The sequence below is a fragment of the Rhinopithecus bieti genome, unplaced genomic scaffold (genome assembly GCF_001698545.2).
Source record: "Rhinopithecus bieti isolate Rb0 unplaced genomic scaffold, ASM169854v2 scaffold_31548, whole genome shotgun sequence".
In the NCBI taxonomy this organism is placed as follows: Eukaryota; Metazoa; Chordata; class Mammalia; order Primates; family Cercopithecidae; genus Rhinopithecus; species Rhinopithecus bieti.
Window position 1 is genome coordinate 2,042,633 of NW_016814470.1, and position 25,680 is coordinate 2,068,312.

The 25,680-nt window shown below is 44.9% G+C and overlaps 1 protein-coding gene across 1 annotated transcript in view; it reads right to left on the reverse strand.

The window, feature by feature from the left end:
• The window catches only part of PAQR5 (progestin and adipoQ receptor family member 5), a 106,017-nt gene that overhangs the window by 46,523 nt on the left and 33,814 nt on the right, over positions 1–25,680 (reverse strand). The window contains 1 exon segment of the mRNA XM_017851103.1: positions 4,247–4,412. Within this exon segment, the coding sequence (XP_017706592.1) occupies positions 4,247–4,297 (51 nt within the window). The 5' untranslated portion in view covers positions 4,298–4,412.

Below are 25,680 nucleotides of genomic sequence, written 5' to 3' on the forward strand. Positions count from 1 at the left end.
ACACACACACACACACACACACACACATATATATATATATATATTTTTTTCTTTTTTTGAGACAGAATGGTGATTGCCTTAAAATCACTTACCTCGGCATCCCAAAGTGCTAGGATTACAGGTGTGACCCACCAAGCCCGGCTCCTATCATATTTTAATAGACTACCAGGTGATTCTGATATTGGTGATCTAAGCACCCTCTCTGAACAGCCCTGGGCTGGAGAAACCATTTGCCCATTGAGATGGCTCCTTGTTCCCAGTGCCTGAGCCCACCTACCAAACACTAATGCCAGCCACTGATCTGGCTATGCTTCCTTCGTTCGTAATAATCCCACTGTTCTATTTCATTTTTCTTGGATCTTCACAGTTGCCCTGTGAGACTGACTTAACAGGAGTCACCTCCATTTTACAGATAAGAACACTGAGACTGAGGTTATGACTGTGTGGCAGAGCTGCAGTGCAAGTCTGGAAACAGCGTTGCTTTTCCTCTCTGTGTAGACCAGTGCCTCAGGGAATCCTCCTGTCCGTGCCTCTAAACTAAGGCATCTGGGACTATGGGATGTGTTTACCGGTAGCCTGTGAGTCAAGGCTGTAGTTAATTAAAGCTTAGCAGTTTGGTTGGGCGCAGTGGCTCAATCTTGTATTCCCAGAACTTTGGGAAGCCGAGGCAGGCGGATCACTTGAGGTCAGGAGTTCGAGACCCAGCCTGGTCAACACGGTGAAACCCTGTTGTTACTGAAAATACAAAAATTAGCCGGGCGTGGTGGTGTGCACCTGTAGTCCCAGCTACTTGGGAGGTTGAGGCAGGAGAATTGCTTGAACCTGGGAGGCAGAGGTTGCAGTGAGTCATGGTTGTGCTACTGCACTCCAGCCGGGGTGACAGAGCGAGACTCTGTCTCAAAAACAAACAAACAAACAAAAAAAACAGATTAGCAATTTGACACTCGATGTTCTTGTTTCCTGGCAAAGTGTCATGCCATGTTGCATATGAACTTGTCTTTTTTCTTTAATAACCCTCTAATGTACCCAGGCTTAGTTTTGGACACAAGGAAGACTAAATATTATTTATTTAAGCATACACACAAGTTCTGCCTTCTGAGGGAAGAGAGAAACTGCCCTTTTCCATGAACAATCTATCAGCCAGGAATGCACCAAGAATGGGCCAAGATTACAACTCTGATGATGCAGAGAGGTGGGCACACCATTCCCTACAGATGGCTGAGGCCCAGACAGGGTAGTGAAGTGGCCCAGGTCACATAGCTGGCTGATATACAAAAGGAGAGGCAGGTGTACAGGGCAGCTTGCAGAAGTACAACCAACAACTGAAAGAGCTCAGGGAAGGGAGTAAGCACATGCCACTCCACAAAGAAGGAAGCCAGAAAGGGGGAGCAAAGGTTGGGGAGAGGAAAGCCTTCTTCAAACAGAAATCAAGACAAGTGAAGGTTGCATCTGCTGGGGAGAATAAAAAGAAGAGGGTCTGTGGATGGGACGTGGTGGAAGAGGTGGGGAGGGATCAAGCTGGTGAAGATGGTGAACAGCAGGCTGGGGAGCTGGGGTTCTAGTCTATGGACAGGGCCTCTGAAGTCTCCTGCCAGCATGCTCTACCCTGCAAAGTGCCCTAGAGAGCCTAGGAGAGAATGATAATAATGACAACCAACATTATTAATTGTTCACCACGTGCCAGGCATTTCACTTGGGTTATCTCATTTAATTCTCAAAACCCCAGGAGGCAGATACTATTTTCATTCCCATTTTACAGAAGCAAAAGCTGAGGTAGAGAGATTATCTTGCTTGAGGCCACTCTAAAAACCAAGTATTGGAACCCACAGAGCCCACCAAAGGTAAGCTTTAACAATTGTATGAAGTATCCTATTTTAAATATTCATGTAAATTGTGCATTCCATTTTTAATATGCGTGCATCTGTTTTAATACTAATAAATGTCTTTGCCCCAAATCCTCAGGCAAAACTACCCTCCAGGCAGACAGAGCCACTGTATTTTCTCTATGGCTTCATGAACCCTGGGTGTGATGCCCAAAAACCCAATAGTGGATGCTGGAGCCCAAGGAAGATTTTGAAGCAAATGGTGGATGCAACGTGTGATGCTGGTTTTCTGCCTCTAGCTACTGCCATTTCACTAAAAGATATTATCATCCTCTAACTTATGAAAAACTGGACAGAGAGGACATATTCATCTTTCTCCCTTAGACTCTGCCTTAGTTGTCCAGTTCTGACATTCAGAATCTCCATACATTCAGATTCCCAGCAGGTTACCCAAAGGACCTATTGATACCACTCGGCCCCCTTCACTTCTTTCCTGTGGACATACTCTGAACCCAACCCTGACCAAAATGTCCAGAAAGATATATAAGCAGACTGCCATAACCTCTACTCGAAAGAGGCTCCTCAGTCCTCCCGCCATCACCACCTGTCCCATGATCTCCCATCTCCAGGCCTTTGCTCACACTGCTCCTTCCACCTGGAATGCTCTCACCAGCTCCACAATCCTGTCCACCCCTCAAAATCTGTCTTACAGACCACCCCCTTCATGAAGACTTCCCTGATCCCTTCCTGCTTGATATAATTTGGCTCTGTGTCCCCATTCAAATCTCATCTCAAATTGTAATCCCTATAATCCCCACGTGTCGAGGGAGGAACCTGGTGGGAGATGACTGGATCATGGGGGTATTGTCCCCCAAACTGTGAGTGAGTTCTCTCGAGATCTGATGGTTTTGTAAGTGTCTGACAGTTCCTCCTTCACATCGTGCTCTCTCTCACCTGCTGCCATGTAAGACGTGCCTCTTCCCCCATGATTGTAAGTTACCTGAGGCCTCCACAGCCATGAGGAACTGTGAGTCAATTAGACCTCTTTTCTTTATAAATTACCCAGTCTCAGGCAGTTCTTTACAGCAATGTGAGAATGAACTAATACACTCCTCCGTGATGGAAGTGACCAATCCCTTCTCTGAAACAATCTTAAGAGAGACCCTAACCCACTTTAGGAAAGAATTTCTCATGCACATTTAAAAATCTTCCTGACCAGCATATGAGCCACGCAAGGACAGGATTTGTATGTAGTTATTCGCTGAATCCCTTGCACATAATAGGCAGTCAATAGAAATTTCATGAGTAAATACATTCAAGAATCACACTGTGTTCCCACTAATCACAGCTGCTAATGCTCTGTGGGTAGAACCAACCAGCGAAGTGCACCAAGAAGAGAAGGTGATGGCCCTGTGAGAACAGAGGCAGGCGCTCTGCCCAGTATCATGGGAGCCAGCCACACATGTAGCTTGCCTATTACTTACCACATTCCTCAGCTTACCCCACCAAACAACTCTGAATCCCTTATGGTTTTCCCCCATGCCATCTTCCTGGAATCACCTGGCTTCACAGGCTTTTAGGGTTAGGGTTTGGCAGTTTCCCCCTCAACCTTCCATTGGTGATGTTGAGTTTATTTTGAAACTATTTTTCTAGGGCAAGTCATAAGTGCCTGGCAATCAGCCAAGTAGAACTCTCCTCCACTCTGTCACATCTTCCCAATGAAACTTCCCACCATGAAATGACACCCACTCTTCTTAGTCAAAAAGGAAGGAAATTTGACATCAACAAAGAGGTGCAACACAATGATGTGTCCTTTGCAAGGGAAGGAGGAAGTGCACCAGTTCTCTGTAGCACACAACCAGGCTCACCTATGGCTTATTAAAGCAGATCATCAGTGAGTCTCACATACTTCAGGATACCTGCCTGTGAGCTCCCAGGCCCATGAGTCCACTACAAGACAGTGCTAAGGCCCATTCAACAACCCTCCCCATCACCCCAGTGAAGGCCTGGTCTGGGCATCCTGCAAGTAACGGGGATGAGCAAAGCCATGCCCTGGTGTGCCTTTGCCCATAGTCTGCTTTCAAGCACCCATAGGAGGGTCCTAAAAGAATAAACCTCCTATCCAGCCAGCTGCTGCTGGCTTTATCTCTTCAGGTTGAATCTCAGTAATGACTTTGTTTCTGGATAAAACACAGATGTTATAAGAAAGGGTTACAACTTAAACAACTTTGGGAATACTTCCATTTCAAGGTAGGTGGGGGAAGTAGGAGGCTGTAATATCGCCCAAGGAAGTGTGGAAGGGGATCCTTGAAGAGAATGGGCCTGTACAGAACAGACTAGGTGAAGACAACAGTCCCCCATTGCAGAGGCCAAGCCCTGGTCACACCCTGGAAATGAACCATCATAACAAATAGAGCACATACCTGCGGTATCTGGTCTATGCTAAACAGCCTGGGGAGCTTCAGGCTCAGCATCTTGGAGCTGGGTTGGCAAGGCCAGTGGGTGACAGCGCCTCCCTGTTACCACGCCTCAATCAAAGCTCTGACATGGCCTGGGGCGTCTCTGCCTAGCTGGTGCTGTGCTGCTTCCCTGAAAGAGGACAGCATGAAGAAATCCAGTCAGTTTCAGCCTAACGCCAGCTGGGTCAGGACAGTCCGCTTGTTCAACTATTGAACATATACTTGCTACACATGATGGCACAAGATCAAGCTTCCTTAAAAACAGCAAAACGATCAGACGGCTGAGTCATCCACTCCAAGAGTGCTGGAGGGAAGTAATTAAATAATAATATGGGCAATTACTATGGTCTGTTTGTGTCTCACCAAAATTCATGTGTCAAAACCTAATCTCCATTGTGGTGACAAGGAGCAGGGCTTTTGGGAAGTGACTATGTCATGAAGGCTCTGCCCTTATGAGTGGGATTAGTGCTCATAGAAAAGAGGTCTGAGGGAGCTTGTTCACCCCTTCCACCATGTGAGGACACATAGAAGGAGACATCTATGAGGAATGGGCCCTCATCAGACACGGAATCTGCTGGCACAGTGACCTTGAACTTCCCAGCCTCCAGAACTATTAGCAATACATTTCTGTTGTTTATAAATTACCCAGTCTTAGGTATTTTGTGATAGCATGCCAAATGGACTAAGACAGTGATCATAAAATTGCAGAGCTAAGGCCAGATGTGGTGGCTCATGCCTGTAATCCCAGAAATTTGGGAGACTGAGATGGGAGGATCAGTTGAGCCCCAGAGTTCAAGACCAGCCTGGGCGATATAGTGAGACCTTGTTTCTACAAAGAAAAAATTAAAATTAGCTGGGCATGGTGTTGTAGTCCCAGCTATTCAAGGGCGGGCTAAAGTGGGATCACTTGAGCCCAGGAGGTCCAGGCTGCTGTGAGCCATGATCATGCCATTGCACTCCAGCCAGAGCAATACAGCAAGACTCTGTCTCCAAAAAAAAAAAAAAAAAAAAAAAGCCACAGAGCTGAAAAGGGTCTTAGAGGTCACCTAGTCTTCTCATGTTACACATGAAGGTGGGAGGGGTAGAATAACTTTCCCAAGGCAGCAACGCAGTGGGAGGGCTGGGCTGCTCACTGCTTCACTCCACCAGAGGCTGCGCCTGGATGGACAGTAGGATCTTTAGTCTGTGTCTAGCCAGTGGGTGGAAGAGGACCAGGAGTTGCCCCAGATCACAGAAAGAGAAGCAACTCAACTCTTCCAGAAAGCTGACCAGAGTTCGGTTGCCCTGAGACACACGAAAGAACCAAGCCAAGCAAATAAATCCAAGGCACTTGTTGGAGACAGAGCAACTCAAGAGTAAGTAACAAGATTGCTTAAATGCAGGATGAAGACCACTTAACAGCTGTGAGTAATGTGCACCACAGAGACCCAGAACCCTTGGAACAGGTCCAAGAAAAAGAAAAATACACCTTGGATTTAGCAAAGAAGAGCAGAGTTGGAAATTGACCATAGTAAATTTCCTCCTCTACCCCTATCATCACTGGGCCGAAGTCTACCACCTCCTGAGAGCCCTCCTCATAGTCCCCATCAACCAGAGGGCTTCTTTCCCTGCCTCTGAACACGCAGAGACCTTGCTTGTATGTACCTGCGGCACCAACCATATCGTACCTATAGACATAGCTAACTCTCTAGGCCTTGTCTGCCCCCTCAGGAAGAAGCCTCCCACAGCTGGCTGGAAACTTGGGGTGTATGCCTGGCCCACCCTGGACCTCAGCAAATGCCTATTTAATGAAGTAATGATGCTCACAGTTTGAACTTGAAGTCGTTTTGATTTTTGTGGTTTGTTTACTTTTGCTTCTTCTTATATTTATGTTCCAAGTGTTTTCTGGAACTATGCAGCAAAATACAATCTGTTTATTTCACTGTTGTAAATATGATTCTTTCTTAAAAACAGTAATAGAAGCATTATTCACAATACTCAAAGGGTGGGAGCAACCCAAGTGTCCATTAAAGGATGAATGAATAAAATGTGGTGGTATCAGTCCATTTTTGCATTGCTATAAAGAAATACCTGAGGCTGGGCGTGGTGGCTCATGCCTGTAATCCCAGCACTTTGGGAGGCTGAGGTGGGTGGATCACCTGAGGTCAGGAGTTTGAGACCAACCTGGGCAACGTGGCGAAACCCCATTTCTACTAAAATACAAAAATTAGCCAGGCATGGTGGTGCACGCCTGTAGTTCTAGCTACTCAGGAGGCTGAGTCAGGAGAATTGCTTGAACCTGGGAGATGGAGGTTGCAGTGAGCCAAGATCACACCACTGCACTCTAGTCTGGACGACAGAGTAAGATTCTGTCTCAAAAACAAGAAAACAAACAAACAAAACCTGAGACTGGGTAATTTATAAAGAAAAGAGGTTTGATTGGCTCACAGTTCTGCAGGCTGGACAGGAAACATGGTGCTGGCATCTGCTCAGCTTCTAGGGAGGCTGCAGGAAGCTTACAATCACAGCGGAAGGCGATGGAGTAGCTGGCAAATCATATGGCAAAAGCAGGAGTGAGAGAGAAAGAGAGAAAGAGATAGTGGGTGGGGAGATGCCACACACTTTTAAACAACCAGATCTTGACAGAAGTCACTATCTCAAAGATAGCACCAAACCACGAGGGATCTGCCCCCATGATACAAACACCTCCCTCCAGGCCCCACCTTCAGCATTGGGGGTTACATTTCAACATGAGATTTGTGCAGGGACAAATATTCAAACTATATCAGTGAACTATACATACAATGGAACATTATTCATCCTTAAAAAGGAAGGAAATTTTGATACATGCTACAACGAGGACACACCTTTAAAGACCTTAAGCTAAGTGAAGTGAGCCACTTAAAAGGACAAATATTGTACAATTCCACGAGGCACCCGGAGTAGTCAAATTCCTAGAAACAGGAAGCTGGATGGTGGTTATCATGGGCTGGGGGGAGAGAACGGGGAGTTGGTGTTTAAAGGACACAGAGTTTCTGTTTGGGATGATAAAAATGTTCTGAAGACGGATGATGGCGATGGTTGCACAACACTACCAATGTACTTAATGCCACTGAGCTACACACTTCAAAATGGGTAAAATGCTAAATGTTATGTATATTTTATACCAATAAAATAGTGACATACAATTTCAAAATTATAGAATAATAAAGAAAATAACTTATTAAAACTCACCTACATTTTGCCCAGGTTAAAAAATAAAAGTTAATACTTTGCAAAAAATACAACACTGATGTAAATAAGCCATGGTACACTTAGTTTTTCATGGCTAAATCACTGAGCCTTGCACATTCACAGAAGTACCACTAATCCACCTAATGGCAGGACAAGAGGCAAAAGTCCAGTAATAGGGAAACTCAAACACACCGGAGAAGGCTTAGACAACAATAGAAATCAAGGCTGGGTCTCCACAGACCTGCCTACCTAGGTCCCCTAGTTCTCCCTGGCTTTGACTCAATATCATGGGAAGAAAAAGAAAGACGCAGTCCCTACTGTCACACTATCTAGGTAGGATGACCACATTAGCCATGCAAAACTAAGGGGAAATACAAAGTAGTGTAGGATTCATTAATTTCTTCATTCATTCACTGCTTACTGCATTTTAATCATGTGGCAAGAAAGGGTAAGGGATAAGTGAATAGCTGATTATTATCTGTGGGCTGCCGCAGATTTAAGGAAAAGCTGAGAATTTAACTGATATAAAAATGGTTTAAGTTTGTGATACGCAGAATAGAGGGAAGTAGGCATGCTTTGTATCATTCTATTCCTTCATTGCACAGGGGAAAAAAGATGAATAAGACTATCCTTGTCTCCAAGAAATATATAAAAAAGAAATAAAGAAATAGGACAGGCCGGGCACAGTGCCTCACACCTGTAATCCCAGCACTTTGGGAGGCTGAGGCAGGTGGATCACCTGAGGTCAGGAGTTCGAGACTAGCCTGACCAACATGGTGAAACCCTGTCTCTGCTAAAAATACAAAAATTAGCTGGGTGTGGTGGCGAATGTCTGTAATCCCCGCTACTTGGGAGGCTGAGGCAGGGGAATCTCTTAAACCCGGGAGACAGAGGTTGCAGTGAGCCGAGATCTCACCACTACACTCCAGCCTGGGCAACAGAGTGAGACTTTGTCTCAAGGATAAAAAAGAAAAGAAAAGAAAAGGAAGGAAGGAAGGAAGGAAGGAAGGAAGGAAGGAAGGAAGGAAGGAAGGAAAGAAAAAAAAGAAAAGAAAAGAAAAGGAAAGAAAGAGAAAGAAAGAAGAAATAAGACAAATATACACCTGTATTAGAGTTCTCCAGAGAGGCAGAACCAAGTAGATAGCTAGATAGGTAGATAGAGAGAGAGAGAGAGAGAGATGGGTGATAGGGGAATTGGCTCATGTGATAATACCAGCCAAGAATTCCCACAACAAGCTGTCTAACAAGCTGGAGACACTGGGATGCCAGCAGTGTGGCTCAGTCCAAGTCCTACAGACTCAGAATGAGGGAAGCTGATGGTTTAACTTTCAGGCTGAGACAGAAGGCCCTGAGAACTCTGTCGGGTGGAGGTGCAAGTCCTAGAGTCCAAGGCCCAGAGAGCCTGGAGTTCTGATGCCCAAGGGAAGGAGAAGAAGGGTGCCCCAGCTCCAGGAGAAAGAGAGAATTTGAATTTCCTCTTTTTGTTCTATCTGGGCCCTTGTTGATTGGATGGTGTCTGCCCACATCGAGGGTGGATCTTCCCCATTTGGTCCATGGACTCACAACCCAATCTCCTCTGGAAACATCCTCACAGACACACCCAGAAATCACTCTTAGCATTTCTCTAGGTATTCCCTAATCCAGTCAAGTGGACACCTAAAATTAACCATCACAAGTCTACCCCCTGTCAACTTGGCACCCATCTGCATCTCCTAAATCATATTTAATCTCCAAACAAAGACAATAACAAGAAAATAGTTCTGCATAACATGATACAATTATCCTGCATACGACCCAAAACGCACTAATCCCTTCCACAGAAGAGGAGGTAAAGTTCTTGGGTGATGTTTACTCTTCTCTTGATATCTCATAACTTAAATACTATGATATAACATTAATAATACTTAACTACTGATACGAGGTCAATGAATCTTATATTACATGATAAAGAAATAAGAGAAGCACAAAAAACAAAGATATTTGTTAATATATGTACATATACATGGAAACATATTCTTAACAAAACAGGGAGGAACTACTCATGACAATTACAGTCCTTGGTTCTGTAACTGATCATGTCTGTAGCTGGTATTGACAACTATCGTCTTATACTATCCCTTCTGCATTCTCTTTGCCTTCAGTAAGCACCTTAGTTGGTCATGGTCCTTTACCTAATGGGTTGGCCTAAACCTTAATTCCTGAAGGGTCTGGGCCATTTGTTAGTACTGCCTAGATTGAGTTGTTATAGTTTCCCATTGACCTTAATCACAGAGCAGGATAATACTGAGAGGCCCAAAGAGCTTTCCTATATTGCAGACATACTCTTCCTCACTCCCATTGTCGGGTAGAAGGGCAGTTTCTTCTTGGTCATCCACATCAATCATCCCAGCCCAAAGCATCACTCCTTTCTTAGCCTGTTGATTCAGAGGCATGAGAAGCCCAAAGTGGCTGGGTAGCAGTCTTAACTTCTAGCTCAGTAGAATCATTGTTGTGTCTCCTGGTGGAAGCATTCTTTCCTCTGGAACTAAGACCTTTAGACCAGCAGAGCATCAAATCTTCTTGGAAACAGGAAGCAAAAGTTTTGTTTGTGAGTCACTAGCGATAATGGTGAGTGGTGCCCCTCACCCTCTCCATTTCTTTGATTCCTGCACTTGTGAATCTGGGCTGTGGGAGAAATAGTACCATATATTGAACGCTGATTCCGAGCATGTACAGCCTTCTGGACAACCTTGCCCCAGCCCTGCAAGGTATTGCCACCTAGCTGGCTCTGTAATTATGACTTCAAAAGGCCATTCTACTGTTCTATCAAGCCAGCTGCTTCGGAATAACAGGAACATGGTAAAAACAGTGAATTCCATGAACATGGGCCCACTGTCATACTTCTTTGGCTGTAAAATGAGTTTCTTGGTCAAAAGCAATATTGTGTGGAATACCATGGCAATGGATAAGGCATTCTATGAGTCCGTGGATGGTAGTTTCGACAGAAGTATCACATTCAGGGGAGACAAATCCATATCCAGATTAAATATGTATTCCAGTAAGGAAAAAACACTGCCTCTTCCACGATGGACGGGGGTCCAGTGTAAGCAACTTGCCACCAGGTAGCTGGCTGATCACCCCAGGGAATGGTGCCACATCAGGGACCCAGTGGTGGTCTCTACTGCTGGCAGATTGGGCACTCAGCAGTGGTTGTAGCCAGGCTGGCTTCAGTGAGTGGAAGTCAATGTTGCTGAGCCAGTGCATAACCTCCATCCCTGCCACCATGGCCACTTTATTCATGAGACTCTGGGATGATGACAGGGATGGGTGGTGAAAGAGGCTGACTGGCATCTATAAAACAGGTCATTCTATCCACTTGATTATTAAAGTCCTCCTCTGACGAGGTCACTCTTTGGTAACTACTAACATGAGACACAAATATCTTCACCTCCTTTGTCCAATCAGAGAGGTCCATCCACATACCTCTTCCCCAAATTTCCTTGTCACCAATTTTCCAGTCATGTTTCTTCCATATTCCTGACCATCCAGCCAAACCACTGGCTACAACCCGTGAATCAGTATACTGTATACATCCGGCCATTTCTCCTTCCAAGCAAAGTGCATGACCGGGTGCCCTGCTTGAAGTTCTGCCAACTGAGAAGAGTTCCCTTCACTACTGTCCTTCAAGGATGCCTCGTAGAAGGGCCATAGCGCTGCAGCTGTCCATTTTCAGGTGGCCTGCATCTCCTGCAGATCCATCTGGACAGTAGGCCCTGTTTCTCTTCCTCTGTCAACTGATCGTACGGCACTTCCCATGAGGTGCAGGCTGGAAGAAAGAAGGCAGAGTAGGAGGAGTAGAAACCATGGGCATTTGTGTCACTTCATATAACTTACTTACTTGTGCCTTCTGGATCTCTTCACGCCTGGTCATGTATAAACCACTTCCATTTGATGATGGAATGCTGCTGTGCATGCCCAACTTTATGGCTTGGTGGGTCAGATAACACTTAGTTCATGATATGTAGCTGAGGTCATGTGGTAAATTGGTGGTCCATGGTCAAGCATTCAGTTTCTACTAAGGCCGAGTCCTACTAAGGCCAAGAGCTGCCTCCCAAAAGGAGGGTATTTATCCTTGGATGATAGTAAGACCTTGCTCCAAAAGGCCCTCTAAGGGCCTCTGCTGCAATTCACCTACAGGGGCCTGCCAAAGTCTCCAGAGAGCACCCTTATCTGCCACTGACACATCAAGTACCAATCAATCTGCTGGGCCATATGACCCAAGTGGCAGAGCAGCTTGCATAGCAGCCTGGACCTGTTGCAGAGCCTTCTCCTGTTCTGGGCTCCACTCACAGCTAGCAGCTTTTCAGGTCACTTGGTAGATGGACTAGAGTAACATACCCAAATGAGGAATATGCATCCCTAAAATCCAAACAAGCCCAAGGTGTTCACGTGCTTCTTTCTTAGTTGTAGGAGGGGCCAAATGCAACAACTTATCCCTCGTCTTAGAAGGGATATCTCAAGATACCCAACCCACACCACTGGATCCCTAGAAGTTACACTGAGGTAGAAGGCCCCTGAATTTTGTCAGATTTCTCACCCTCTATGTAAGCAAATGTCTTACAAATAAGCCCAGAGTGGCTGCTACTTCACTAGGTCCAATCAGCACAACACCATCAATGTACTGGGCCAGCATGATATCTTGTGGAAAGATAAGGCGATCAAGTGCCCTGCAAACTAAATCAAGACAAAGGGCCGGAGAGTTTACATACCCCTGAGGTCGGACGGTGAAGGTGTGTTGTTGGCCTTGCCAGCTGAGACCAAGTTGCTTCTGGTGGGTTTTAGAGACAGGGTTGGAGAAAAAGGCATTTTCCAGATGAATGGCAGCATACCAGGTACCAGGAGATGTGCTATTTTGCTCAAGAAATGAAACCATACCTGGTACAGCAGCTGCAATTAGAGTCACCACTTGGTTAAGCTTGCAATAATCCACTGTCTTCTGGATTATTCAGGATCCATCTATCTTTTGCACAGGCCAAATATGTAAGCTGAATGAGGATGTGGTGGGAATCTCCGCCCCTGTGTCTTCAAGTCCTTGATAGTAGCACTAATCTCTGCAATCCCTCCAGGGATGCGATACTGTTTCTGATTTATTATGTTTCTAGGTAGAGACAGTTCTAATGGCTTTCTTTTGGCCATTTACACCACAATAGCCCTCCCCTCACAGGTTAGGGAAGTAATGTGGGGATTCTTGCCAGCCTCTAAGTATGTCTATTCCCTTGGACCCACTGTGAGTCAGACCCGAGCTACAACTCCGGTGATCACCTCACCTCTATGAGCCTCGCCTCTGACTAGAGGGCCACAGTAACATTTTGGGCCTCCTGGACTCAACATCAGCACAGAGCTGGTGTATAGCCATCCTTGAAAGCTCTGATTACCTCCTTTTCCCAATGCACAGTTACCCTGGGCCACAGGTCCCTTTGGCGAAGGCTGGGAGAAAGAATAATAGTATAAATTTTCAGTAGTGTCCCCCTCCCTTAGGGAACCCAGCCTCCCCCATATTCAAGGGCTTTTGGGTCTATAAACTGGCTCATGTCTGGGAACTGATTGAGGGACTGTGAGTCTCTGTTCTTACACTCTGGTTTTTTTTGTTTGTTTTGTGTGTGTGTGTGTGTGTGTGTGTGTGTGTGTGTGTGTGTGATTTTTTTATTTTTATTTTTTTTGAGACAGGTCTCACTCTGTTGCCCAGGCTGGAGTGCAGTGGCTCAATCTTGGCTCACTGCAGCCTCCGATTCCTGAGTTCAGGCGATTCTTGTGCCTCAGCCTCCCAAGTAGCTGGGACTACGGGCGTGCACCATCACACCTGGCTAATTTTTGTATTTTTAGTAGAGACAGGGTTTCACCATGTTGGCCAGGCTGATCTCAAACTCCTGACCTCAAGTTATCCGCCTGCATCGGCCTCTCAAAGTGTTGGGATTACAGGTGTGATCCACCACGTCTAGCCTGTTCTTACACTCTGAATTAGGCCTTTGTTGACTTGACCTGAAAGTTGTCTGCTTATACAGATCAAGTAATATTGTAGTAGACTTTCTATTTCACTTCTAGACCGGCCAATGCCATAGAGCTGCATGAGACAGATGATTCTGATTGGTTCTCTGCCTCTGCTGTCCATGACCATAACTATACCCACTTTGCCGTTGGAGCTGAGTGCTACCACATGGCCCCTGCCACCCTGGGATCCAGTTATTCCCACTGCATTTAACTTTTCCAATTGAACGACTGCTTTTTCCATTGTAAAGTCTGGCCTACAGAAGTGAGCAATCAAAGCTCTTTAGGATGAATAGGTCTTAAATGAAAAATCCACTCTAGCCTTCCAATCTCCCTAAGCCTGTGAATCCTTTCCTCTACTTGAAACTAAGGGAAGGCCAGGTGCCATGGCTCACGCCTGTAATCCCAGCACTTTGGGAGGCCAAGGTGGGCCAATCACTTGAGGTCATGAGTTTGAGACCAGCCTGGACAACATGGTGAAACCCCATCTCTCCTAAAATACAAAATTAGCTGGGCATGGTGGTGGGCACCTGTAATCCCAGCTACTCGGGAGGTTGAGGCAGGAGAATCCTTGAACCTAGGAGGCAGAGGTTTCAGTGAGCCGAGACCACACCATTGCACTCCAGCCTGGGCAACAAGAGTGAAACTCCATCTCAAAAAATAAAAATAAACTAAGGGATATTGAACATCTCCAACTTGTTAATAGTGGCTCATGGTTTGATTCATGTTTCAGCCGACTAACCAAAGTGTTAGTGCTTTTCCTAACTCCCTACGCCAGAACATTACATGCAGGATCTTTGTTTAGTGTGCCCACAGCAATAAATTCGGCCTGATCCAACTTGATGTTCCTTCCATATTATCCCACACCCTGATAGCCATCCCCATACATGTTCCCTGAATTTGGTTCTTGTGAGAGTAGTGCAGCTCCTTGTGGGGCACATTTTGGGCCTCACCTTCAGGGACCTGCCGGGATTCACGTCTGGTTGCAGGTCTAGAAGCAAAGATGAGTGATATGTGTGGGTCCTGAGGAGAATCACAATTATCTTTCTTGGCAACTGCCTTGGAGAGGCCATTTCTGGTTCCTTGGGCGAGCAGAGTTTAACCCGCAGACAGAGATGGGAAGGCCGTACCACTGTGGGTGGGGACGCCGACTGGATGGTGTCCGCCTACATTACAGGCAACTTTTCCCCATGCAGTCCACTGACTCACACGCCAATCTCTCCTGGAAACACACTCCCAGGTGTACCCCAAAATGATGCTTTACCAGTTCTCAAGGTAGAGTATTCTCCCAATCATCCAAGGTTTTGCCTTCCATTTTTTTAGTTACCTGAAGTCAATGGCAGTCTAAAAATATTAAATAGAAAATTCCAGAAAGGATTCATAAGTTTTGAATAGTGCATAGTTCGAGTGGCACGGTGAAATCTCACACCATCCCACTCCACTGGGCCTGGGCAGTGAATCCCTACAAATTACCCTTTGTCTAGTGTATTCACTGAGTACAGTTACCTGCCCCTCTGGTCACCTAGTAGCCATCTTGGGTATCAGATCGGAAATCTGCCATCTCTGGGGTCTAGTACTATATGCAATTTCAGGCCCTCTTGGAAGAACATCTTGGAACATGTCTCCTGCCAAGTTAACACCTAAAATTAACCCTCACAGTACCCAATAACACATGCAAACCCTGAGAAGCAGGGAAACTATCCCCCACTCTGAACCAAACCTATGCTGGTCATCTCGCCTGCCTGCCCCATCTCATTTACCCTCACCACAGCCATCTGAGAAATCCCAGCAACGTGGGTAAGGGCCCGAGTGCTGGGTTCAAACCACCTGCGTTCAAAGACTGCTTCGCCATTTCCTGTGTAACCTTAGGTAAGTTACTTAACACCCTGTGCCTCAGTTTCTCCATTTGTAAAATTAAAATCACAGTACTTTCTTCATAGAGTTCTTGTTATACTTAAGAGACATAACCCATGTAAAGGGTCTGCCATAAAAGCAAGGGTTCCACAAACACTTGCTATGATTAATTTTCAGGCAGGAAAATTAATTTTCTATTTTGTTGAGAGGAAAACAGAGATGTCCAAAAGTTAGGGACCTTGCCCGAGATCACACAGCCAGTAGGCGGTCTTTGGTTTCTGGTTTGCCTGAAGGTCTGTGGAGGGAGTCAGGGGTGGGAGAGATGTTAGTGGTCCATGGAGCCCTGCCCTTTGAGCTGAGGACTGTTGGCTGCAGAGACTCAAGAGATTGGAGGCTTTGAAACTGCCCTCTGTGGGGTCCTTGGTTATTATGCTCCTGTGCTATAGGTTGAATGTTTGTATCACCCTAAAAATTCATACGTTGAAGCTTAATTCCTGATGCCATGGTATTTAGAAGTGAGGTCTTTGGGAAGTAGTTAGGTCATGAGGACAGAGTCTTCATGAATGGGATTTACGCCCTGATAAAAGAGGCCCTGGAGAACTCACCTGCCCTTCAGCCATATGAAGACACAGCAAGAAGACACAGTGTCTATGGAGCAAAAGCACCAAATCTACTGAAGTGCCAGCCTCCAGAACTGTGAGAAATTTCTGTTGTCTGTGAGTCACTCATCCGTGATATTTTGTTATGGCAGCTCAAACAGACTAAGACACCCAGAGACCACTTTTGGAGGGGTAGAGATGGTAATGGCAACCAGGGAGGAAGAGAGGTCACTTCTGTCCCTACTTTAACCAGAAGATGCCCACCTTTTTCTGGATTATAGTGAAAACATAATAATATAAGTCCCTCCCTTTGAGAAAGAAAATATGAGGTATAAGTTTCCTTTTAAGAAGAGAACTTACTTTAATTAAAGGAACTTACTCAAACCCTAGCAGACACTAGGACTTAATTTCTTTTTCCGACTGAGAGAAAATGGAAAATACAGAATGTTTACAATGATATTTATAACTTAGATGCTAAACAATGAACCTCTTTGCCAATTAATTAGCTTGACCCAAACTATCAGGTAAGAACCAACTTGATCCTCCTGTTTCAAAAGTGTGAGATTTCTTGTGTCATGTTTTCTTGCCCTCCAGATAAATAAGAAACTCTCTTGCTAATCCGTGATTATTTTGCATTTAAAATGTAAATCTTTAAGTTTGTCAAAAATTGCAGCTGGAGGCCTGGTGTGGTGGCTCACGCCTGTAACCCCAGCACTTTGGAAGGCCGAGGCAGGCAGATCACCTGAGGTCAGAAGTTTGAGACCAGTCTGGCCAACATGGTGAAACCCCGTCTCTACTAAAAACACACAGAAAAAATTAACTTGGCATGGTGGTGGGTGCCTGTAATCCCAGCTACTCAGGAGGCTAAAGCAGGAGAATCGCTTGAATACAGGAGGCGGAGTTTGCAGTGAGTAGAGGTCGCACCACTGCACTCCAGCCAGGCGACAGAGACTTCATCTCAAAAAAATAAAAAATAGAAATGAATAAATAAAAATACAAAAATTAGCCAGGTGTGGTGGCGCATGCCTGTTGTCCCAGCTACTTCAGAGGCTGAGGCAGGAGAATTGCTTGAACCTGGGAGTTGGAGGTTGCAGTGAGCCAAGATCAAGCCACTGCACTTAAGCTTGGGCGACAGTGTTAAACTGTGTACTCAAAAAAAAAAAAAAAAAAAAAAAAAAAAAAAAAAAAAAAATTTGCAGCTGGACATGGTGGCTCACACTTGTAATTACATAAAAGGTGATAAAAGGTGGCACTTTGGAAGGCCAAGGCAAGAGGATCACTTGAGCCCAAAAGTTTAAGACCAGCCTGGGCAACATAGTGATACCTCTTCCCTACAAAAAAATATTAGCTGGGCGTGGTGGCACGTGCCTGTTGTCCCAGCCACTTGGGAGGCTAAGGTGGGAGAATGGCTTGGGCCAGGAGGTGGAGGCTGCAGTGAGCTATGATTGTATCACTGCATTCCAGCCTGAGTGACAGAGTGAGACTCTGTCCCCCCCAAAAAAAAAAATTACAAAATATCCATGGCCAATCACAGGAAGTCATCATGCGTGGCCACTGATTCCTATGTTGTGCCTGTGGTTAATCATTTCAGTTATGATTGAGCATGAAATGAACTCACTGGTCTTTTTAGCTTCTTTCCATCATAATCCAAGCTCTGAATTTCATCAATACTGTAAAATCCAGTTTGCAATTTCCAGTATTTCAAACAGCAACTTGGTTTGTTCTCTGCAGAGGTCTAGAAACATTTTGAATGCAACAAAAGGGCCTCTAAGAGTTCTGAAATCAAAACATAACTGTAAAGCTCTGCCAATGTTTTAACAGTGTATTTGTGTATAAGATTTCATTTGTCTTATTTTGTTTTTAAAGAAAGGGTTTCACTCTGTTGCCCAGGTTAGAATGCAGTGGCTATTCACAGGTGTGATCACAGCACGCTGCAGCCTCGAACTCCTGGCGTAAAGCATCTTACCGCCTCAGCTTCCCAAGTACCTGGGACTACAGGCACCCCTGGCTACGCAAGATTTCTTTTTTTACCTAGGATACAAATCCTGAATGTAAGATTTCATTTAAAAGAGAGTTCTGAAGCTTTAAAATAAGTTTTAAATAGCTTCAAAAAAATCAAAACAAAAAGAGGGTGTGTGTTTAATACACTCTCCAGGACGTGCTGAGCTCCCCTGAAATAGCCTTAAAAAAGAAAACAAAACAGACAAATCAACAGCAAAATCACCATCAGGAGGTTTCAAGCTAAAACTTTTCCATTCAAGACCAAGCAAAATTACTAAGAGGTGAAATTTGCATTTGGCTGTCTCATTCCTCTTAGGCTAGGGGCCCATCCATAAAGATCCCCCAACAGTGAACTTCAGCCTACACTCTGTGGATCTTAGGCCTTGAAGGACACAGTTAGCAAACCTCATCACCTATCAAATATGTTTACATAAAAGGTGGCCAAATTATAAGCCTATGGACAATTTTCCCAGTGAGAGGGTCCAAAAACTTAATAACCTCTAGTAATACAAATAAACTAATAAAGTCTCTTCACAGCATTAATTTATTAATTAGTTAGGCATACATATTCAGAACCCCTAAATATATTCATATATTTATATGAATATTGAATATTACATATTCAATATATCAATTTTAAAATAGCTTTTCCACTCATATTTCCCTCCCTCCCTCCCTTCCTTCCTTCCTTCCTTCCTTCCTTCCTTCCTTCCTTCCTTCCTTCCTTCTTTCTTTCCTTTCTTCTGTCTCTTTTCTTTTTTCTTTTTCTTTTCTTTTGAGACAGGGTCTCGCTCTGTCACCCATGCTGGAGTACAGTGGTGTGATCTCAGCTCACTGCAACCTCCACCTCTCGGGTTCAAGAGTTTCTCCCACCTCAGCCTCCCAAGTAGCTAGGACTATAGCACACCACCATGCCCAGCTAATTTTTGTATTTTTTGGTAGAAACAAGGTTTCACCATGTTGGCCAGACTGGTCTCTAACTCCTGAGCTCAAGTGATCCACCTGTCTCGACCTTCCAAAATGCAGGGATTACAGGCATGAGCCACGGTGCCCAGCCTCCACTCATATTTCATAGAAATAAGTGTATTCAAAATCAGCAAGAGCATCTTCACAACTACGGCCACTCTTTTGAGTCACCTCACACAGTTTACTTGAAAAATACTCTCGCCGCCAACAAAGTTGTTTGAAATCTATACTTGTTAAAACTGTGTTTAATGCTAATTGCTGAGAAATGTATCCCAAGTCACAAGTACTCATTTGCTATTATTATGCTGTTTGCAATTTGCTTTCAAATACTTCACATAGATAACATGATATGAAAATGTTAGTTTTAATCCATACCCCTGGTGGGGGTGGTTAGTTAGCATTTGAAAGACGAATCATAAACTCACACACACATTCCGGAGAGTACAGCTTGGATTCAGTTGAGGTTATTTTTAATCAACACCAGAGGGTTTACTAATTAGCAGAGTGAATGCTGTTTCTTTGGAGAATTGAGTGGAATTAGAGATATGTGAATTAGTGAGAAGCTTCCCTCTCTCTTGCGTGACAGCTGTGGTATACCCCAAAGAGGCCACTCCTCCAAATGAGTCCAGATAAGCCTTTTAGGGAAGAGTCAATGGTTTGAATACAACTAGAAGTTCAGCTGAAGCATGTCACAAGACAGCTGTCACATCAGTCATGCATGAACTTTCAAGCAAGGTGTGCCTAAGAGTTTCTAAAAGAGTAGTTTGCTGTAGCCGGGCACAGTGGTCCACGCCTGTAATCTCAGCACTTTGGGAGGCCGAGGCAGGTGAATTGCTTGAGTCCAGGAGTTCAAAACCAGCCTGGGCAACATGGTGAAACCCCGTCTCTACCAAAAATGCAAAAATAAGCTGGGCATGGTGGCATGTGCCTGTGGTCCTAGCCACTCAGGAGGAAGAGTAGCTTGCTGGGGTTTGCTAGGTCATTATACTGTTTCTCTGTCTGCTTGCTTAAAAAAAAAGAAAGAAAGAAAAGATATGCATGATGGAATTCACCCTGAATCTTTCATTGTGTTGTGCTACCTGGTGCTGAGATTGTGGGGGTCCTTCTAGTTCTCAGGTACCTGCAGATAGAATGAGCCTAGGACTGTATTTCAATCAACTTCAGACACTATCAGCTGGAAGTCATGCCACTGTTTTTGCCTACCACTAATACACACACACACACACACACACACACACACACACAAATGCTGCCAATTTTATCATGAGGCACCGCTGATAGGAAATGAATCTTGATTTCAGAGCTGATAAAATGTCGCAAAAAAAGTGCATATTGAAATTGATTGATGAAATAGTCATTGTAAATGAGCAGTTGGCCTAAGTTCATCTGCAATGATTACTTTCTCCAAACTTACTACTCAGCTCTTTAAAGGAATCTTTAAAGACTCTTTTACCACAAAACCAGGATTTGCAACTGGAAGACCATATTCCTTGGAATAAATCTCAATCTGTGTTACATTATTTTGCCTCTATTTCTTTCCCTGATTGTGTCAAGTGCCTTCTGAAAGGATCCCAAATAAGTATTCACTGGGAAAGTCCAGGATTACCCGTGTTCCCCCAGACAGCCTATTATCCTAATAATGGAACGCAGTGACCCTGAATGTGAAAAACTCTAGATAGACCCAGCTGTAATGCCACTTCCCTGTTCCTGAAAAATATATTGGAAAACAAAACACTCAACTCATAATCGGGTAACGCATAGCAAAGGCAAAGAACGCTGGTAGGAAATTTCTCTGTGCTCGCTTTAGAATGGAAACACGAGACCAGGAAGCTTCTGAGAAGCCATCCAGTCTAAATCACCACTGGATGTCTGGATTTTGTTGAAGGCATTTCAGACAAATGGTCATACATTTGACCCAAAGAAGCAAGGCTAACAGAGGGGTTTCAGGTTCTGTGAGAAGGCAGCGAGGAGATGTCGGGAGAGAGAAGCCAGCATCACCTTTCTACTTATCCTCAGAGTGGTCTGAACGCCTCCTGCGTGTGGTAGGAGGAGTTGGCTTCTTTAGCCAGCGCTGCAAGGTGCAGGGTCCGAGCATGGCTGGAGAAGAACAGAGAGTGAGAGGTGAAGAGGAGGTCCTGCATTCAGGCAGGTTCTGGGTGGCTGAGCCACACTTCTGATCCTCTCCTTCCCCTGGGGCGCCTGTCTAATCTCCTTCATGTGGACAGAAAACAGCACAGGGCCCAGGAGGTGACCAAGGCCGAGTCTTGATCCCATCACTGTGCCAGAAGGCCCTGGCAGTCCTCACCACCTCCAAGGACTGAATAGCACCCTGGGGGAGGATGGAGGGAGGCAGAGCCTAGCAGCAGGGGCCCCAGCTGCTTTCAGACCATTTTACCTTAAAACATGTGATCAAAATAAAAAACCTGTATGCATCAAGGGACACTATCAAGAGAGTGAAAAGACAGCCCACAGAATGGGAGATTTGCAAATCAGATATCTATAAGAGAATAATATCCAGAATATATAAAGAATTCCCAGAACTTGACAAAAAAATTCCAAACAAGCCAATTCAAAAATGGGCAAATGGCTTGAATAGATATTTTCCCCAAATGTGCAAACAACCAATATAAAATAATTAATAATAATAATAATAATAACAATAATAAAAGAACAAACAACCAACAGGCACGTGAAAAAGATTCTCAGCACCACTAGTCATTAGGGAAGCACAATTCAAAACCATAATGGAATGCTGCTTCACAGCCATTAGGATGACTGCTATCAAAAAACAAAACAAACAAAAACACAGAAGGTAAGTATTGGCAAGGGTGTGGAGAAATGGAAACTAATGCATTTCTGGTGGGACTGTCAAGTGGTGCAATAGCTATGGAAAACAGTATGACAGTTTCTCAGAAAGTTAAACAGAATTACCATGTAATCCAGCAATTTCACTTCTACGTATATACCCAAAAGAAGGGAAAGGGGCTGAAACAGATTTTTTTTTTTCTTTTTTTGAGACAGGGTCTCACTCTGTTGCTCAGGCTGAAAGTGCCTCACTGCAGCCTTGACCTCCTGGGATTAAGTGATCCTCTCACCTCAGCCTCCTAAGTAGCTGGGACCACAGATGCATGCCACCACACCATCTAATTTTTGTATTTTTTGTAGAGATGAGGCCTCCCTGTATTGTCCAGGCTGGTCTCAAACTCCTGGGCTCAAGTGATCCACCCACCTTGGCCTCCCAAAGTACTGGGATTACAGGTGTGAGCCACCGTGCATGGCCTGAAGCAGGTGTTTCTAAACCAATTTTCACAGCAGCATTATTCACAGCAACCAAAAGGTGGAAGCCCAAATGCTCATCAGCAGATGAATGGATGAACAAAATGTGGTATATCTATACTACAGGATATTACTCAGCCTTAGGAAAGAATAAAAGGCCCAATGTGGTAGTTCATGCCTGTAATCTCAGCTACTCTGGAGGCTGAGGTGGGAGGACTGCTTGAGCTCAGGAGAACAAGGCCACAGTGAGCTGTGATCACACCACTGCACTCCAGCGTGCACAACAGAGCAAGACCCTATTTCTTAAAAAAAGAAAAAAAAAAGGACTAGAATTCTAATACGTGTTTCAACGTGGGTAAGGCTTGAAAACATTAAGTCAAATAAGCCAGACACAAAGGGACAAATATTGTATGATTCCACTAAGATGACATGCCTGGAATAGACAAATTTATAGAGACATTTATGTAAAGACAGTCTGGCAGGGGGGCCAGGGAGGCGGGTAGGGGGGATGGGGAATAAGTGTTTAAGGGATACATAGTTTCTATTTGGGAAGATGAAAAAGTTGTGGAGATGGATGGTGGTCATAGTTGCACAACAACGTGAATGTACTCAATACCAATGAATTACACATTTTTAAGGGCTTAGCATGATACATTTTATGTTATGTATAGTTTACTACAATAAAAAAAGTATCATAAAAAGCATGTAGCCTCTTTGTAAGGTCTGCTCCATAGTTTAAAGTGTGTTTTTTTTTTTTTTTTTTTTTTTTTTTTTGAGCGGAGTCTAGGCTCTGTCGCCCAGGCTGGAGTGCAGTGGCGCAGATCTCGGCTCACTGCAGCTCGCCTCCGGGTTTTACGCCATTCTCCTGCCTCAGCCTCCCAAGTAGCTGGGACTACAGGCGCCGCCAACTCGGCCGTTCTAGGTTTTTGTTATTTTTTAGTAGGACGGGGTTTTGCCGTGTTAGCTAGGTTGGTCTCCAATCTCCTGACCTCGCCCAGATCCACCCGTCTCCGAGCCTCCCAAGTGCTGGATTACAGGCTTGAGCCCCTGCGCCCGGCCGTTTAAAGTTTTGTTTAACACAAAAAAATTTATTCCCAAATCTTTCCAGTAAAAAAATACATATATATACACATCCTGTTGCTGCAAACTGCCTCCCCCACTATTGTGAGAAACACAGGCTAGTTCAATCCACCCTTCTTCCTATTTTATATCTGAGAACCTCAGATAGGAAATGACCTGTTTGAGGTCACTCAGTGAGGGCCTGGCAAAGTCAAAAATAAGGAAGGGCCGGGAGCGGTGGCTCAAGCCTGTAATCCCAGCACTTTGGGAGGCCGAGACGGGCGGATCACGAGGTGAGGAGATCGAGACCATCCTGGCTAACACGGTGAAACCCCGTCTCTACTAAAAAAAGTACAAAAAAAAACTAGCCGGGCGAGGTGGCAGGTGCCTGTAGTCCCCAGCTACTCGGGAGGCTGAGGCAGGAGAATGGCGTAAACCCGGGAGGCGGAGCTTGCAGTGAGCTGAGATCCGGCCACTGCACTCCAGCCTGGGCGACAGAGCGAGACTCCGTCTCAAAATAAATAAATAAATAAATAAATAAGGAAGGTCTCTAACGAACAGTGGGAACATGTGCATGGGTCCTAGAGTTGGAAGGACCAGAAGTCCATCCTGCCATGCCAATGCCTGAATCCACCATGGGGAGAAAAGGACCAACTCATAGGGCAGGGAGCTGGGGGAAAGCTGAGGTCACTCATCAGCTGAATGACACGTGCCTGAACTTCAGCCTCCCTGTAGCATGGGTCAAATGCCCACCTCAGCAAGATGATAAACAACTCCCAAGTAGTTTGCCATTCATTAAAACCACGATTATGTCTGCTCACGCAGTGCTTTCTAAACTGCAGGTCACAACCTCTCAATGGATCGTGAAATCTATTTAGTGAGTCATGATTAACATTTAAAGGTAGAATCGTATGGAAAAGAATAGACAGAAAATACCAGTGTATTGCAGAGTAAAGGTAAGTACTGTTTTGTGGTATTCGTTATATATGTTTATAGATATTGCTTACTATGTTATGTATGACTGTATGTGTGTACTAGATTATGACAAAAGGTATTACTTACTAAAAGCCATAATCAAAAAAAAGCTTGAAAAAAGGCGTTAATGTGAGGCCAGGCACAGTGGTTCCTGTTTGTAATCCCAGCACTTTGGGAGGCCGAGGCGGGCGGATCACCTGAGGTCGGGAGTTTGAGACCAGCCTGACCAACATGGAGAAACCCTGTCTCTACCAAAAATACAAAATTAGCCGGGAATGGTGGCACATGCCTGTAATCCCAGCTACTCGGGAGGCCGAGGCAGAAGAATCGCTTGAACCCGGGAGGCGGAGGTTGTGGTGAGCCAAGATTGTGCCATTGCACTCCAGCCTGGGCAACAAGAGTGAAACTCTGTCTTAAAAAGAAAAAAAAGATGTTAATGTCACAGGTCACCTGTATTGATTATGGAGAGCCATGGATTTTTTTTCCACCTAGAGTCACACATGCTGTGGTACATTCTAAAGATAGATTGTGGAGGGGCCGGGCTCAATAGCTCATGCCTGTAATCTCAGCACTTTGGGAGGCTCAGGTGGCTAATCACTTGAGGTCAGGAGTTCAAGATCAGCCTGGACAACATGGTGAAACTTTGTCTCTAATAAAAAACACAAAAATTGCCAGGCGTGGTGGTGTGCACCTGTGGTCCCAGTTACTTGGGAAACTGAGGCATGAGAATTGCTTGAATCCGGGAGGCAGAGGCTGCAGTGAGCTGAGATTGCGCCACTGCACTCCAGCCTAGGTGCTTGAATCCGGGAGGCCAAGGCGGGCGGATCACGAGGTCAGGAGATTGAGACCATCCTGACTAACACGGTGAAACCCCGTCTCTACTAAAAATACAAAAAATTAGCCGGGAGTGGTGGCGGGCACCTATAGACCCTGCTACTCTGGAGGCTGAGGCAGGAGAATGGCGTGAACCCGGAAGGTGGAGCTTGCAGTGAACTGAGATCAGGCCACTGCACTCCAGCCTGGGCGACAGAGTGAGACTCCATCTCAAAAAAAAAGAAAAAAAAATCCTTTAAAAATTTTTATTACCCGACTTTAGCCACACTAAGCGACCAATATTTTTGGCTTTTAAATTCTACCACAGTTAACTTCCCACACTAAATTAATAAGTTTTAGCTAAGGTTATAACTTAACCATAGACACATACATGTCTCAAGGAGATGGTAAGCAGTTTCTTTTTTGTTTTTTTGTTTTTTAACAAGATTTAGAATCTCCCCCAGGGTAGTTTAGAGAAAGGAAAATTCAAGACAGGGAATCAGAAGCTATCCATGGGTTGGCTGGGGTGGGGCGGCGCGGGGGAACCTCGATAAATGGCAGAGTTTCATAAATAAAACCCAGAAAGGAATCATTCCGGAAGCCAAGACTAAAACCCAG